Source organism: Solea senegalensis, linkage group LG1, assembly GCF_019176455.1.
Source record: "Solea senegalensis isolate Sse05_10M linkage group LG1, IFAPA_SoseM_1, whole genome shotgun sequence".
Taxonomy (NCBI): domain Eukaryota; kingdom Metazoa; phylum Chordata; class Actinopteri; order Pleuronectiformes; family Soleidae; genus Solea; species Solea senegalensis.
In genome coordinates, this window is record NC_058021.1 from 30,291,706 (window position 1) to 30,309,426 (window position 17,721).

The 17,721-nt window shown below is 43.0% G+C and overlaps 2 protein-coding genes across 3 annotated transcripts; both read left to right on the plus strand.

Annotated features, from left to right (window-relative positions):
* Nucleotides 1-5,062: 5,062 nt before the first annotated feature.
* On the plus strand, nucleotides 5,063-11,448 carry agtr1b (angiotensin II receptor, type 1b). 2 transcript variants are annotated; one of them, XM_044032617.1, is made up of 2 exons: nucleotides 5,063-5,159; nucleotides 9,397-11,448. In XM_044032617.1, exon 2 carries the CDS (start codon nucleotides 9,520-9,522, stop codon nucleotides 10,609-10,611), a length of 1,092 nt encoding a protein of 363 aa, XP_043888552.1. In that variant the 5' UTR covers nucleotides 5,063-5,159; nucleotides 9,397-9,519; the 3' UTR covers nucleotides 10,612-11,448. The 2 variants fall into 2 exon arrangements, with proteins under 2 accessions (XP_043888552.1, XP_043888469.1); XM_044032534.1 differs by lacking the exon at nucleotides 5,063-5,159 and adding an exon at nucleotides 5,520-5,724.
* Nucleotides 11,449-11,723: 275 nt separating this feature from the next.
* cpb1 (carboxypeptidase B1 (tissue)) lies at nucleotides 11,724-17,633 on the plus strand. Its single transcript, XM_044050600.1, has 11 exons — nucleotides 11,724-11,808; nucleotides 13,200-13,275; nucleotides 13,559-13,683; nucleotides 13,769-13,868; nucleotides 13,955-14,056; nucleotides 14,159-14,263; nucleotides 14,351-14,461; nucleotides 14,575-14,665; nucleotides 15,096-15,298; nucleotides 16,993-17,077; nucleotides 17,260-17,633. The coding sequence occupies exons 1-11, from the start codon at nucleotides 11,750-11,752 to the stop codon at nucleotides 17,445-17,447; spliced, it is 1,245 nt and encodes a 414-aa protein (XP_043906535.1). The 5' UTR covers nucleotides 11,724-11,749; the 3' UTR covers nucleotides 17,448-17,633.
* Nucleotides 17,634-17,721: the final 88 nt, after the last annotated feature.

Consider the following 17,721-nt stretch of genomic DNA (forward strand, 5'->3'; position numbering starts at 1 on the left):
TCATATGGAGACATACTAAGGAAAGTTTATATAATATTAGCAATGGAACTCATTTGAAAGACATACATAAGAGACTATTAGAATGAACTAACATAAAAGCAAATTTAATTGTTTACATACTTCCGGAAACTGTGCCTGAACGTAATAACAAATTGCTTTAATAAGCAGAATAAAAGCTTGAACGCTGCACTAACTTCTGCCTTGAAGGCAACACTGCCACTTCCTCCATTATCTTAAGTCTAATGCACCTTTGACTCAATAGATTACACATCTGATGCAAAACAAATCTGCATGACAGCTCTCTGTCTTATTAAATCCAAATGCCATATATATAGCCGATAAACCGTACAGGACCAGTACTCTAAGGTTTGGTACAAATGTCTTTTTTTAATCTTCAACAGATCTAACAACATGCTAAATGGAAGAGGTTACACTAAAACCAGCAAGCCTCCATTCAGTACCCCCCCACCCCTCCCCAGTATTTTCCCATCCCTCCCTGTGTGTACAAGTGAAAAGGCAACCTTGGGGAGCTCAGACCATAACAATGTGACTCTTAGAGGCCTGTTAGAGGCCTTCCCACCACTTTCCCTTGCAATCTCTTGGACGTTTCCTGTTTGTGTAAAAGATTTGTCTTTGACATATCTGTTCTTTTGCTCCGATCAAGAGGATTGTGACAGCCATATAATTTTACATCGCCAGGGTCAACCTCAGGGGTCAGAGATTTCCGTGATGTCGGAAAGGAATTGAAAGTCAATTGGACAAAAGGTCAGTCCAAAACAAGCGTGCTTGCAAGTGGTACACATGTTCCTCACAGAACCAACTAGGAAATAAAAAAACAAACATTGCTCATGTGACAAAACATGTTTTCTTTTAAATTACTCTTTGCCCATGTTCCTTTCCACCTCCCACATAAGTACAGTTCTTTAGTCGGGCTGATGTGTGCAGCAACACTAACAAGGCAGGTTCATTCAATGTGTGTGATGCAGTAAATATTTTTGCAGCCTTGACTGCACCAGAGGGATGGTGCTGGAGTTGTCCTTGACACCTATGCAGCACGCTGAGAAAATAAAACGCTTGTTAAAGTCACATTGGACGGGTCCTTTATGGGCCATCGCGGGATGATTTATGTAGTGATGGATATTTAGGCCTGTCAAGAGCTCAGAAATTAGCTCTGTACAGACGGATGTTTGTTTCATCTTACAAGGCATTCAGGTAATGAGCATCCATTTAACAATAAAAAAAGGTGTTTTGATGGAGTCCAGTAATGTAAGAAAAAAAAATCATCCTTTTATTGTTTATTTTATAGCCTTTATAGCCGGATGAACGTTGGTTAAAGTGTTAACTAAAGCAACTGAACGACTTGGTTACCCTGATGAATATCTGTCATAAACAAAACAGTAACTGAAGAACATGTGTTCAATTGTACAACAATATGACTTAAGTTATTCATCTATATAGATATTGATGAATGTTATATATTCATCATTTCTTAATGATTTTTAGGCACTAAGATGTCCGACATACTGTAGGTAGTTTATAGTTCTGTAGCAAAATGACACGACATGGATACATGTGAACAAACACCACATACAGTTCACAGAATTGGCATTTCCACTTTAACTACAATAATGAGCTAAATCTCTTGTGTCATTCAAAATAACAAACCTGGGGAGCAGATGTGTCCTTATTGCAATAAGTGGTCAAACTAATTTAAACCCTAGTGGTTTATTTTGGGACTGTATTAGAAGCCAACAATTTTTTTTTTAAATGTAATGTAATTAATGTAATTGTTTAAGTATTGCTTTTAGTAGTGGTATTATTATTATGCCTCACAAGATTTCTGTACCTCAACTGTTACAGTGAATGGCATTTAAGTGTGAGTTTGAGTATTTATTACTCAAGCATTTAAGTATTTTTTTGCTTTGCAAATTATAAACTTAAATAATATACAAACTAGTCCACACACAAAAAAACACATTAACACTTGACCCACACTTTAGCAAAGCAGCAACCAGCTCCTACCTTGTCCATGTGACGCAGTGATAGCATGTTAGCATGTTAGCAAACTCTGGGGGGCATCACAGCAAACCTCCTGAAGCAGCAGGTGCAGAATAGTCCATCTTCTGGATAGAAGTTCAGGTTGTAATCTGCTGAGGGCGTTTCAGAAGACCAGAGGAAGAAAGACGAGGAAAAGTGTCAAACATAGCTGTTACTTGCAGAAACTGTGGTGATACAACAGGTGCCAGGTGAGTTAGCATTATGTTACAACAACCGCTGCTGCCATCGCGCGCGGACCGGAAGTGGAGTTTAAATTGCCCGCCTCTTTTCCTGTGGTGCGTTCAAGGAACATTATCGAGCTCTGTGTAAACAAACAAGCCTCACAGCATTATTTGATAATCACATATCAACATACACTCATTCCTCAGCTTGGAGCCTGTTTGTGTCGCTCTTTGTTGTCCTTACATTTGATTCACAGAGCCAGCATGTGTTTTTCTGAAAGGGGGAAACAAAATCCCTGCGGATCAATCAAAAATTTTTGGCAGTACCTTAAAAGGTAATGTTGAACAGACGCATTCCTTCTGCGTATAATATAACATGTCAAATGCAGGTGTATCCAATAACGCTGTGAATTGTTTCGTACCAATTCGCTGGAACAGGGCCATGCTTCATGTCTCTGCTTCTCCTGCTACGAAGATTCAGAGTGTCCACACGTGGACCACCATAAAAAGCAACCATGTGCATTTGATTAGGGAGCAGTGAGGATTGAACGAGAATAATTTCTCATTAAGAAAACCCAAAATAGTAAGTCAGTGTTGCTTTCAAGTTCACTGTCAACTATTGGGAGGGATTTGTTTTGTGAGGACTGTCAGTTTGGGTAAAGTTGAACTCTGAAACTAATGAGCAACATGTGAGTGAGGGAAAAAAACATTTTCCCATCCCATCATTTTTTTAACTTTATTAAGTTCAGCTTGGCCCCTTGCTACTATTTAAAAATGCCGTGGATTCACACATGTGGGTTTTAGATGGGGAAACGTGCGGCACTAACCTGTAAACATGTCAAATATATTTATAGAGGTGTTACTATGACACAGCAGCTCACAGTGGAAGCTTTGGTGTCCAAACCTCGCACAGTATTGTCTTTCTTCAGCAGGTGTTGCTGCGTCGGTTTGGCATTTGATCGCCTGTGTTTGTTCTCTTACACAAGGCGCATCCTTTCCTGCGGTGCTGTGTGCTACCAGTAATTACCTCACTCATCATTTCATTCTGCAACGGCTTAAGTGATAACACAACTAATCTTGTTAGAGTGATGTGATTAGCCAGAACATCACGCACTATCACAGCTCCAGGGTACGAGCACTTGAGATTAGGCCTCGTCCTCTTTTCTGGCCAGAAGTGATATATTACCCAAAAGTTGACAAACGATCCCATTCCTTGGATTCTGCATCATATTGCAAAATGTTACTCAACATAAATTTAGACATATTCTTGGAATAACTATCAGTGTGTTTTTGTGAGTGAATTATGGAGTTCAGTGTCAGGACATGGAGTTATAGTTTGTAAGACGAAATAAGCACCACCTATTCATTTTGAAAAGATACGGTCCCTTAGGACGTTTCCATACCACCGAATGTTCTCTTTATTTTTAAATCACCAACATGTGTTTCAGCTTGTAGTCGAGGAGTGTGAATCAATGTTGATGTCGCAACAACATCCTGTCCCCACCGAGAGCTATTTGTCCAGTGGACGACGGAGATTTGAAGCGCGATACAAAACTCTCTCCTCACTTCCTGAAAGGTCTCGCGGGTCAGATACACACTGTTGATAATTCTCGCGGCAGCGAAAAGCAAGACCACGCAGATGATCTGATGCTGTACAGATTTCCATTGCTGCGACAGGATATGCAATCAGAAAACGTTTGCCTAATGGATGATTCTTATCATGCGCAGTAACTGAAGACATAATGGAGCAGGATCATAATCCCCTGGAGGTGTAAATGGCTCTGTTGCTGTGTTAAGTGAGTTACTCTCCCTCACAACCTGCCCCTCCTGAAAAATGACACGTATAAAGACCGAAGAGCATGTGGTTTGTTTTGTTTTTCAAAACATCTTTGTACCTGTTGCCTTTTGACTCCATGTGACCTCCAGGAGGCTCTGAACCATAGACAGTTTGTTAAATGTGATCATTCTCAAATGTCTTAGTCACACCTGACTGAGCAAAAGCCACCAAACAGGACCTCCACTTAGACCAAAGTGTTTGTTTTTCCTTTCTTTCCTCATTTGTCTTTATCCTAGGTGATGGCTTTCTTCGCCGTCAACAGTGCGGACACTGAAACTCAGGGCATTTAGGGGATGACAGCTTCACCCGCCTCATCCATCACTATCCATCTCCATGACAGCTGCAATAGACTGCGGAGGAGAGGTGAGGATGTGACCCACTTCTCAACACTCGTTACGAACCTCGATTTGGGAGAAAAGAATAGTGAGAGACATATAGTTAAGCTCTAAACTGTGTTTGATTGATGTTTGCCATTTATAAAAATAGAATAATATAATATAACAGCTGGTTTTAAACTATCCCAAAGTGTGCAGGTCTGACACGCCTCTCCCGTTTTGTACCAATCAAATTGTACTTTAAGTTATTCTTTTTAGTGCCATTTTACCAGTCACATTCACCGCGAAGTGCATCAGTCACACTTAAAGAGCCTGGACAAAGCCAGCTCGACTGTGGGGAGTTGCCAGCGGCGTCGGCCCTCACTCACTCCCGGGCAATATTCACCATCTATTTGACAAAAAAAAAGAAAAAAAGGTTGACAAATGAGTGACATCTGAATTACACCCTGGAAAATGGGAAATATTCTCAGGAAGCTTAGAACACAGTGGAAGAAAAGCAGTAACCCGACTTGCTCCGCCCCGCCATTTTCCCCCCCTGGTAGCCCCTAATACATCCTGCTCCAAGCCAAGGGTGAGCTTGTGGCAGCTATTAATATAGTGTGTCGACATGTCAAATCACAATCAGAGCCTGGCTCTGCCTTTCATGCTCTGACTGCAGAAGACAAGGCACAGGCATCGAGCGGTCACGTTATCATGAGAAATGATACCGTAGTGGAGGAACAGAGGTGGTCCGAGACAATAAAGTAAACTTGAAGATTGTGTGTACAGGTGAGTTAATTAAACGCCCTCAGAAGATCCTGCAGGAGGCCAAGGTTTCGCACAAGGTTTAATCAGCTTTCACCTGTCAAGAGGCGGCAATAAATTTCATATGTAAGAGAAAGTGTTTGATTAAAAGCAGACATTAAGAGAGGCAGAGGAGGGATGTTGCTCGGGGAGCGGAGGAGGAGGAGGAGATGTGCTATTGTGTAAGATCTTGAGTGAGTTTGTGTGTGCACAGGCTGTTCGCCAAAGAGTGTTGGGCTAGGACAATGCGTGGCTGACTCCCTCCAGTATAATTCATTCATTATTGTTGTCTGTGTGTATGTGTGTGTGTGTCAGAGAGAAAGAGAGAGAGGGAGAAGTAGAGTAAGGGGGTGTGTGAGTGTGTTTGTGTGTCAGACGGTATTCCTGCTCGTCTCGCTCCACCAGTTAAGTTAAATCAGAGGCAGTCACTGGCACACTGCAGTGGTGGTCTCTCCCCCCTTCTCTCTCTCTCTCGCTCTCTCCATCGCGCTCTCTATCTGACCATCCTGCTCCGAAAAAGCATCAGCAGCCTCTTAGCTCAGCGCCACAGGTAAGACTCGCTCGTTATCTCGTTCTCAGGGATTTAACTGAAGAGTTTAGTTAACAATATTCCTTTATGAAGAATTATTGACTTTGCTTTAACCCCTGATTGGATGCCAAAGGAACCAAATGACAATGTTGAATGTTTTCACTCACTTATTTCTCTCTCTCCCTCTCTGCCACCTGTTGTTGCTGTGTGTTCAACTTGTCCATGTGAACGTCCTGTGTGTGTTTAACACAGAGCTTTTAAAACAGACTACTGTATAACTGCGCGTGTGGGGGAGACAATGTGAAGCAAATTAAAGGACACTTTATAAAGAGAGACAGAGAGATGGAGCCTGTGCCATAGTTTACTCCAACATACCAGGTCTCCCCTTTGAATAAGTGGGTCCTCTTCCTGGTAAACAGTCGCCCTGCGCTCCTCAGAAATCCTCACATTATGGAAAACTGACAGGACAATGGTTGAAGAATAACGGTAAAGAGTAACTGGAGAAAAAGAGATGACATAAGGTGAACTTTAATCCTTACCTCTGCTGTTACTGTTTAAGCAAAGAGTGATTATATATAGATATTCTCCTATAGTATCCTGTCAGGAGCTGCAACAAGCGAGTGGAAATGACTCAACTTTAATCAGTTATGCTTCTGTTATTGTGATTGTTGCTCTTGTAAATCCAAGTGCAGGAGGCCACGTTCTCTAAAATAAATCACAGGAAATGAGGGAGTAGAGGGGGGAGATAGAGTTCACGTCACGTGCAGATGTTTGTGCTGTTTAATTGTGCAGGACACATGAAAAAGGGGTTTTCGTAAACAGGAGAATGCAGACATGATGTCTGAAGCCACTGTTTTCCATCAGCTCTTCTCCTGCAGGACACTGTCACCCTGCACTCTGATCCTATTCTGTCCGAGACAATGCACAATTTCTGTATTGCATGGTACGACTTTACTTAGGAAGTGTCTTCAGAAGTCAGTGAGGTTGCTGTCGGTCAAGTTCCCTACTCCAAAACCTCCTCGGCAGAAGTGACTCCCTGTATGTTGAGACACGAGTGAGTGAGATGTGGGAGGCTACACGTGAAGGTGCTTCTTCACACCATTAGATAAACATCACATTTCATATCCAGGAGTAATATCTGCAGACGTGTGTTGCCCTGTAACCTGTTAGAAAGTACAGGAAACTAAAGCTCGACTTTACAACAATGGGAAGCACCAGCTGCTGCCGAACGCTCTGTTGACCCAAAGGCCTAAATGAGTAAATGATCATGAGGCGGCGTGTTCCCAGTAAGGTGAACCTCACTTTATAATGGGCTGATATAAATCATTAACTCCATCAAGCAGACATTTTAGTGAGACTCTCTCTCTCTCTGTCTGTCTCTCTCTGTCTGTCTCTCTCTGCGCAGCCAGATGGTGGTGCTCATGTCAGGTGCTCAGGCTGTAGATAGCTCTGTTGAGGGGAACTTTTGTCCACGCGGTGACTTTTAACTTTAGAAACTCCTTTGATCCCCCGAACAGACAGTGTTAAAATAACCTGCGTCGGATTAGAACGGTAGAACGGTATGCTGCCACTGCGTTGTCAGTCAGGAGTCGGCCACTGCGACGCAGAGCACACAAGTCGCTGTACTATTGTGTTTGCAAATCAGTGGAGGACCTCACTGTCCATTGTCTTGAGGATGCAGCTTGTTTCTCGGACCTTGTGAAGTCACCTTCCTGTTTGTGGTTGCTCAGGCTTTATGGCTGCCACTCGGTTATGTGCCATATCTCACCACGAGAGTCTAGAGTAGCTCACTCTAAGTTACCTACGGCCTGCGCCATCTCTCTCTTTTTATTAGGGGCCTCACTTACACATATAGGCAGCAATAACTTCTCAGCTTTGTTTATATTCACTCAACCCCACACGTCCACGTTGCCTTGAGTGTCTCCCTCATGGAAAAATACTGGCGCTTTAAATGCCAAGCTTTTCCAATCACTGTGAAAGGCCTACAGTACGTTGTCAATTTTCTGCCATAATATTTCCATTTGTGGTCACCAGACATCTTCTGAGCTACGGAGAGATTATCTTAAACAGCTGTAAATCCTCAGACTGAGAACAAGACCTGCAGAGTTTAAATTTGCAGCTCCCTACCTAAGTAGTGACACCTGTGTTGGTGATTTTACTACAAGTGGATTTGATCTGTGTAGGAAACCCTCAGAGATATTTCATGATAGTGTTTGCGCACGTCTTTCAACAAGCCACACACACATCTGCAACGGATAGAGTTGTTGCTTTAATGCAGTGAGAGTTGTTTTTTCCATTCGTCCACTGAAACCAAATCAGATGTTGGAATGGGAGATGAAATAGTTCTCCTGCAAAGGCCTCAGACTATTTTACCACCGACCGGAGGGCAGCGGAAATAGAGACAGGGAAGGTTTGCTTCAAAAGAAACTTTCCAATATGTTCTAAATAAATACACAGTACTGTATGTCCTGACTAGGGTTACGTCATGGTGTTGCTGCACTGGAAGGAGAGTGGCACATTGACTCTATGATGCCATCTTGTGGCAACAAACCAGTTGAGCTTAGGCAGAGTTGTAATCAGGATTTCTGTTTTATAACTTTCATTTAAAACTGGCAATTTATTATGTTTTTGCCATATTTTTCCATTTCTAAGCTCCTAAAATCAGAGGTTGATTGCTGACACTTCCTGCTGTCGTCTGGCTGCTGTGCAACTGCAAACAAAATCTTTTAATTTTCATGTAATTAGTAACAAAAAAAGCGTTTTAATCCGCTGTGGCGACCCCTAAAGGGAGAAGCTAAGAGAAACGCTCTTTGTAGCCACACTACATCACAATATTATACATGAGGCTTATGCTAATATTATTACATCAGCCCCGCTAACGATGAACACTAAGCTTGATTTATTGGACATAAAATCTCCAAACAAAAGGGAGAATTTCTTTCTTTTTTTCCCCCCCATTTCACACTCGGCTCATATACAAATGAAGCAAAAAAAAAAAAAACTCACCCCGGGGCAAATTTTCCGCAGCACGCAGGTTTTATTTTCTCACAGAGCAAAGTTTCCACAGAGCCGAATCCCTGCTGTCCTGTTTGTTTAGGTGTGTACTGATTAGAAGTTCTCATGCTGGGTACAATGTATTTCTGCACACCAAGGGTTTGGAACGTGACATGTCTTTTACAGTGACTGGAGCCTCAACCCGCTCTTTTTTCACTTCCCTCCCCGCTCCCTCACTACCTCAGCGTTTTAATGGGTCTGTTATCCAAGCTCGCACTTTGCCATGCAGTCTTCATTAACACAGGTCATAACGCAAGGCATAAATGCGCTCGTTCTTGGTTTTTGCTGACGGTCCACGCAGATGGACGGTGCCACTTGATAAACACTGTGCACTTTTTACTGTTGCCGTTCATTAGCTGCGAGGCGATTTAAAGAAAATGGCCGTCTGAATAATGATGCTTCAAAGCACATTTTTGGGAATATTGAATAACATACAACATCTGTTGTTCATGGCGTCTTATTTTACAGAAATAACATAAAGCGTCGGGATGGCTTTAATGTGCAGGTCTTTAATGAGCTGGTGTAGGGTGAGCACTTTCATTGGCGCTCGTGTGGATTAGCGTTTATGGGCCGTGCCAGCGGTAACGACTGCTCCTCTCAGAGTCTGCCTGTGACATTTTTGTTGTGTTTCTTTTATAGGACTCGCTGAGGTCCTCGCCCCAAGGCCTGTATCAGTCACCACAGATGCACCCCGCTGACAGGGCCCTCTGTTTGAAAGAAAGTCCCAGGATCTGGCACTAAAAAAAAGGCAAAAAAAAAATAATGCAGAATATAACATCAGGAGCGACGGGCGGGATAGATTTGGACTGTGGCATGTCTGGACGCTATGAATTCATCTTCACCCTGATACCCATCGTCTACGGCTGCAACTTTGTCATCGGCATTGTCGGCAACAGCATGGTGGTGGCTGTCATTTACTGTTACATGAAGCTCAAGACGGTGGCCAACATTTTTGTCCTCAATCTCGCCATCTCTGACCTCACCTTCCTCATCACTCTGCCCATGTGGGCGACCTTCGCCGCCACAGGCTATTACTGGCCCTTTGGAGGATTCTTGTGCAAGGCCAGCGCGGGCCTGGTCATCTTTAACCTCTACACCAGCATCTTCTTCCTCACAGCGCTCAGCATCGACCGATACCTCGCCATCGTGCACCCGGTGCAGTCACGCAGGTTCCGCACGGTGGTGTACGCGCGCATCACCTGTGTCGTGATCTGGCTTTTCGCCTTTGTCCTCAGCGTGCCCACAGCACTGACCAGAGACGTCCACAACATCAACAAACCCAACACCACGGTGTGCGGCATCCTGCACTCAAACAACATCAACACCAAGATGTTGAAGGAGCTCCTGGTGGCCATCAGCCTCATGAAGAGCTTGCTGGGCTTCCTCGTGCCCTTCATCATCATCATCACCTGCTACTGCCTCATTGGCCGAGCCCTAGTGGGCGCGCGGCACATCCAGAAAAGCACACGCTGCCGCGACGACGAGGTGCTGCGCATGCTAGCAGCAGCTGTCCTGGCCTTCTTCCTGTGCTGGGTGCCCCACCAGGTGTTCCACTTCATGGAGGTGCTCACCCAGATGTGGACGGTGAGGAACTGTGCCATCGAGGAGATCATCGACACCGCCATGCCCTTCACCATCTGCATCGCCTACTTCAACAGTTGCGTTAACCCCATCGTGTACGGCTTCGTGGGGCACAACTTTCGCAAGAACTTGCTGCGGCTGCTGCGCTGCTCACCAAGTGGCCACCCCGGGCCTCACCCGAGCATCAGCTCCAAGATGAGCGCCCTGTCCTTCCACGCCTCAGAGGCGCTGAGTCTTACATCCAAAAATAAGGCCTCCTCTGACATTAAATGACAAAGAGAAGACAAAGACAGTACAAGATCCCCCTCTATCTTTCCCTCTCTCTGTTCCTCTGCTTTGTGGTTGAAGAGTCCAGGGATGGAGACATTCCATGCTTTTTTTTTTTCTTTTTTTTTAATCCCCAACTGTATTACCAAGCACTGAACTATAGAGAATGTCTGTAAAGTTGTGTCCATGTCCAGTTGTGAGTCAAGTACCTTATACACTCGAGATGAAATAAACAACAGGAAGGAATCATAGAAATAATGGATTTCCCCAATTATTTAAATCTATAAATACAAGATATACATGCATGTGCTGCATGATTATACCTGAAGGATAGTGCAGTGATATATTGTGTATTGATTACCCATCTTTTGTGCTTTGCATGTCTTTTAATAACTGAGCGAGTGGTCAGCAAGTCAAAAAACAACAACCTCAACAACGAAGCATGTACTTGCCGCCACTTTATAAAGGAACAATTGGAAATGTGTACCTAAAAAAAAAAACACGATGTAAATTTATATTCGTATTTGACGATGGAAAGTAGTGAGTTATATATATATGACATCGTACTGTCAAACGACCGTGTTCTGTGTGGGAAAGTGTATAATAAGTGTTCTACGTACATATCTAACTGACCGTGATGCTGTTTTCATGTCTCCGAGTAACACACTGTATAAATAAGGGTGGCACACAAACACGTCCTTGCTGGGTGATCATTGTCAAATATCTATATGGTGGCTGTGTTTGTGGTATTTAAACATGTTGATAATTTCTTTTTTTCTACAATTTAAGTGTACAGTCTGTGAATATATGAAAAACTATGAATAAAGCGTAAGGGAAAATCTACACTCCTGGATTTCTTTTATCACTTCTTGTGTTGTGACTCACCAGATAGCCCCATTCAACGTATGGCGTCAAACATAGAGAGTAAAAAATCAAGTGGCTATAGTCCCCAAATGTACGTCCCCGCATGCGTTAATGATTGACTGTGTATCATGCTCCTTCGCGCTGCATGTAAAAATAGAAGGCGCACAACACAGGGAGGATGCACGACACGTCTGCTGAATCCCAGGCGGGGATTGGCTGACGTGCAGCAGGTCAGGGGTTATAAGTGAGGTCCAGCCGCGACACCAGCCTCACTGGCAACATGAAGCTTCTCCTGCTCTTTGGATTGGTGGCTGTGGCCCTGGCCGACAGCTTCGAGGGGTAAACTTTGAATCTTTTGTTAAGGAAGGAAAAAGGGGAGAATTTCACTTATGTGAGGCACCATGAGTGTAAGAATCAAGCCTGCAGGGCTGATTTAAGGCATAGTGTGTCTTATTGCCTGCTTCATATAAACCTTAGCACAATTTTTTTTTATGAATTTTAACTGTTATAACAGATAGATAGATAGATAGATAGATAGATACTAGGCAGACAAATATAAAACAGGTATCTAACAAAAAAAAGTGAAAGAAGTGAAAGGCAGAAAAAAAAGAAAATTTGCACTGTTAATTGTTAAAAGAGCAGTTGTGAGAATCAGTTTTTATCTCCAATCAGTTTAAAATATGACAGCATTTTAACTCATTACTAAATATAAACTACTGCTTAGCAACATGGCTCCCCTGAAAGCTGAAATGCAGATACAAAAACAGGTTTTATGGCTTGAAAAAAGTCACAATGTTAATTTCAGTCTTTTGCACTTAAAGTTTTTTTAATTCATTCATTCATTCAAGGTCAAGTTAGCAGAATAGATAGTACACATAGTTACAGAAATGAGACAATTTCAGTTATTAGTTAAAAGGAGGTCATTAAAAGAGAATTAAAAAAAAGATAAATATCACACCGCTTATGTAAAACAACATGTTTTTTGCATGACAGTCCATGAAATGCCTTTGTATGTGTTTAAAAGGTGTGAAAAAAAGTGTCTGTCGTGAAATGATGTTTTGCAGCTCATTCCACGTCTGTGTTGTGTAGAAAGCACAGTTTTACCAAATTCTGACTTAATTCCAGTAAAACTGCTGTCTACGCACCACGGAATGAGCTGCCTGGAAGAAACGTGCAAAACACTGAAATGATCTATCATGAGTTTTTTCAAGCCATAAAAACTGTTTTTGCATCTGCATTTCAGTTCTCAGGTGAGCCGTGTTTAAAAAAAAAAATGATAATGATAAGGGGCTAGAAACATTCATTCGGTAGTTTACCTAACAAGGCCTTGATAGTAAAAATCAGCATATGCATTTTCCTCCTCTGGTTGACAGACAACCTACAGATCCATATAAAATACAATTGTTTTATAGTGCATCTTAATGGTATAGTAAGGATACTGCGCTCTGTCATGTGAACCACCATTCTGTGTCTCCTGTACAAGGCTGCAACCGATGTAACCGATTAATATGTCGATTTTGTTTTGTGTCAGGAAATGTTGATTGGTTTTGTTTACAATCAGTTTCCATGGATTTCCATGATTTTGGGAGCAAAACACATCACATTTCAGACGCTGAAAAGTCAGGAAAGAAAACATTCAAACTGATTATAAAATAGTAGATCATTTATAGTCGATTAATCGTTGCAGCCCTACGATTGTACTATATTTGTGTTTCTTCTTCTCATTACAGACAGAAGGTCTTCCGTCTGAAGCCTGCGATTGATGAACATGTGACCCTCATCAAGGAGCTGGCTCAGAAAATCGAGGTATCTGCTTTCACACCGTCACACTCCACCTGTCCTCACTCACTGCAGGGGTTTCCCCGGTTTGCTAATGGTGTCGGAAACTAAACTGGACCCACTGCACGGTCTGATAATTGTCTGTTCAGACGTGAGAATCAAATAAATGCTCAGATCATTATTATTATTATTATCATCATTATTTTTAAATCTTATATTTCAGTTGCTGAATCACATGCTGTGTTTGGATTTCTTGGCTCTGAATGACGCTTCCATGTGTTTAATTGTTTGACTTTGGCGCCATCTGCAGGTCGACTTCTGGAGGCCCGAGAACCCTGAGCTGGTGACTATTGACATCGATGTGGACATCCGTGTGCCTGCCATCTACCTGGATATGGTGAACACCCTCCTGCAGCAGAGTGAAATGGAGCACGAGTACGTCATAGAACCCCAGATCCAAAACATAAACACAAATAAAAACTTCCTACACTTACACATTTGATAATTAAAACCTCTCTAGGATTCTTATTGAGGACGTGCAGGCCGCTGTTGAAGCCCAAGAAGACACTGGACCTTCTCCCAGAGCTCACAGCTACACTAAATACAACAGCTGGGACAAAGTATGAGGCAAATTTTGTATTATTAACAATTGTAGAAGCTGTTGTTCTGTTATATTTGTTCTCATTTGTCTTGCTTTTGATTCCAGATCCAGGCCTGGATCAACTCTATTGCCTCCTCCAATTCTAACCTCATTAGTAGGCAGGTGATTGGAAACACCTATGAGGGCCGCCCCATGAATCTTCTCAAGGTACATTCCAGGACTTCAAAACCTGTGTATGTTTGTATCTCGTTGTAAAAAAAAAAAAGAAAAAAAAAGACATCTGACTATGATCCCCTTTTACAACCACAGCTTGGTAAGAAGTCCTCCTCCTCCAAGCCCGCCATCTTCATGGACTGTGGCATTCACGCCAGAGAGTGGATCTCTACTGCTTTCTGCCAGTGGTTTGTTAAGGAGGTAAGGAGGACACACACACACACGGATAAACGTGGCAAACGTTTACGCGGAGGTTCCCCATTGGTGACAACGCGGTTTCTTCCTCAGGCTTTGTCCACCTATGGCCAGGATCAACAGATGACCAGCCTGCTGGACCAGATGGACGTCTACGTTCTGCCCGTCTTCAACATCGACGGCTACGACTACACCCACAAGAGCGTACGTTGCAATTCAAAGCCTCAAAATGAGTCACGCCAAGATCTCTATTGTTACCGTAAATAATATGTTGATATTTTTATTTTTATTTTTATAATCAACTTGGGGGATTTTAGAACAGGATGTGGAGAAAGACCCGTTCCAGGAAAACTGGATCCAGCTGCATTGGAGCTGATCCCAACAGGAACTTTGACGCCGGCTGGTGCAGTAAGTGTGTCATATACACGTTTTTATCTTAAAGGGGTGGGGTGCACTTACATGAAATAAGGTGCATTGAAGTGCAGAAAAAGATCTGTATCTTATGGTTTGTTGTAATGTAATCTTACGTCAGGAGTTGGCCTTAGGCAAATTCAGTTCTGAACTGAAGAAGCCTCTTGGATGAGAGGTGAAATCTCTTCAAAATAACTCAATAAGTCCAGTCGCCCGGAGCTAAATCCTGAATATAACTTTTATTCAGATGTCTGAGAGTCTTCATCTTTCATTTTTCAAAATGAAAGTCGGTGGAATTTGTCATAAGATCCTTCCACGCTTACATTTCACAAACTAAACTCTCAGAGTTTTTAGTGCATGCTTTGTGTTATTAGATTTAACCTCTAGAGGACAGGTTTTTTTTTAACTATTTTAATTTCAATTTCAGCCCTGGGAGCCTCCAGCAACCCCTGCAGCGACACCTTCTGTGGCTACAAGCCCGAGTCTGAGATCGAGGCCAAGAACGTTGCCAACTTCATCCGCAACAACAAGGCCAGCATCAAGGCCTACATCACCATCCACTCCTACTCCCAGCTGCTGCTCTTCCCCTACTCCTACACCTATAAGCTGGCTGCCGACCACAGTGAACTGGTAAGTCTCACTCACTGTCACGTCACTATTCACCACAACAGTGTCACATGCTTCGGTGAAAGGGTGCAACCGGGTACGAGTATGATAAAGTGTCACGATATTGTGATCGCAGCTCGGGCGTCACAACGCATTTTAGTTCATACAGCGCAATGGGATCTCAAGTGGGCCGGACCAGTAAAATAATAGCATAATAACCTATAAACAACAAGAACTCCAAATGTTTCCCTTTGTTTTGCAGTGAATGAAATATCTTTCTCAAATTTCTTGAAAAACTATAGATGCACTTTCAACCATTTTAAGCCTTTAAGTACGTGCATGTGGACCCTGGTATACTCTCGCGTCAGGGTCCTGGAGTACCCAACGCGTTCTTTATGCTGATTCCAAAATCTGGGCTGCACGCATTGATGACAAACTGCTTCATGCGCACGGTGTGCGTCGGGTCAGCTGTAGTGAAAAAATATTCACTATATAATTCGGATATTTTAGAGACTCCAAAGTGACTCTTGTCTCACTTAGCTCCTGCAAAATCATTTACTCTGTGCTCTTACTGCTCTTACACCTCCTCCTCATGGCTCTTTTACCTCTCACCAGGGTGTCCACGGGGCTGTGTAGTTAACACTTACACCCCGACTCCAGCTCTCACACTAACTGGAGCAGCTCACATGTCTCTGCTTCTCTCTCTCTAATTCCTATTACTCACTTGTAATTTACGCTGTCTCCTGACACTTCACAGAACAAAAGAGCTCTGGGGAGAAGCCGTAACTCATCAGGCCGTCCACAAATATCACATCCTGCATGAGGGTTTCATTTCCTGTGGGAACTCTTCTCTCTGATAGATTTTTTTTTTTTTCTATTTGCTGTAATGTCAGTAAAAACTGAAAACTTAACATCACAAAGTAGGAGCTGCAATCACTTTATGGCAAGTGCGAATGAGCATTTCATGGGTTGTACTGGCAATTTAAAGTTATTCAAACAAGTACCCTGGACTGGTTGAGGTATAATCTGACAGATATTAGCCTCATGAATGAAATCAAGTGATTTTGAGGCAAAATAACAACCTAACCCTTAAAGTCACAAGGTAGGAGCTGCAATCACTTTTTGGCAAGCGTGAATGCACATTTTATGAGTTGCACTGGCCCTTTAAGTGTATTCCAGCAAGTACAAAGGACTGGGTGAGGTATAATCTGCCAAATATTAGCCTCATGATTGAAATCAAGTGATTTTAGGGCATAAAAATATTTACATTAACAAGGTAGGAGTTGCGATGGCTTTTTGGCAAGTGCAACAAATCATGTTGTGGCTTATAGTCGTCCTTTAAGTGCATGCCACAAAGTAAAAATGACTGGGTGAAGTATAATCTGCCAAATATTACCCCTCTCGAATGAAACCGATTCATTTTGAGACAAACTTTGACTCAACAACACATAAGACGTTTTAAAGCCTGAATATGTGACCTATAAACACACACCCCCAGGATGTCCATATAAGGAGCTGTGTAATTACTCCCACGGCAATTTTCCTATGCTTCAAAAAACCCAATCGTTTTTATTTTAAAGCGATTCTACACTTATATTCAATTCCTGCCAACAAAGCCTCCTGAACGTTACACGTTGGCCCTTTGAATGTGTTATTTCATACAGTGAAAAACAGGCTAAATGACGACCTTTGATTCTTGTTTCCTGTCTGCACTGTAGATGAGGGTCGCTGAGGGAGCATCTGCTGCTCTCCGCAGTCTGTACGGCACCAGATACACCAGCGGACCTGGTGCTACGACCATCTGTGAGTTGGGGACCTTGGGGAGTTGTATTGTACTAAAAGAATCTATTTCCATCTCTAATATTGTGTTAGTGATACCAAAAGCTATTTCTAGCAAACAAAGCCAGTATTTGTATGAAACAACATCCAAAGTCACCAATATACGCCACTCTGGAATAATCCCCTGTGTGTTTATTTGCCCTCAGACCCTGCTGCCGGAGGCTCTGACGACTGGGCCTACGACCTGGGAGTGAAATATTCCTACACCTTCGAGCTGCGCGACACTGGTCGTTACGGCTTCCTGCTGCCCGAGTCTCAGATCAAGCCCACATGCGAGGAGACCATGCTGGCCGTCAAGTACATCGCCTCCTACGTGCAGAAGAACCTCTATTAGGAGCCGCACTGCCAGGACCCCTGCCAACTCCTCTCTCCTCTGTACCAGCCCCCCCAGCCCCATCCAACCTCTCAGCCGTCTCCAGCCCGTATCCATGGATACGGGCACCACCCGCCATGTTTCCTCGCTGTGCTTGACAGAATGTCAAGATGAGTGCAAACAATAAAATCAATGATCCATCCCCAACACGCTGAATCAATTTTTTTATGTGTATACAGCGACGCAGTGTCTGGTGGACTAAGTCTCAAAATGACAAACACAGTGAATACAAATA

What these genes read in the sequence shown, in the direction of transcription:
- cpb1 (XM_044050600.1), top strand. Translation starts at nt 11,750, where the DNA reads ATGAAGCTTCTCCTGCTCTTTGGATTGGTGGCTGTGGCCCTGGCCGAC. An exon ending in ACGACTACACCCACAAGAGC is followed by an intron (nt 14,462 to 14,574) that starts GTACGTTGCAAT and finishes GGGGGATTTTAG; the next exon opens with AACAGGATGTGGAGAAAGAC. An exon ending in CTGCCGACCACAGTGAACTG is followed by an intron (nt 15,299 to 16,992) that starts GTAAGTCTCACT and finishes TCTGCACTGTAG; the next exon opens with ATGAGGGTCGCTGAGGGAGC.
- agtr1b (XM_044032617.1), top strand. Translation starts at nt 9,520, where the DNA reads ATGCAGAATATAACATCAGGAGCGACGGGCGGGATAGATTTGGACTGT.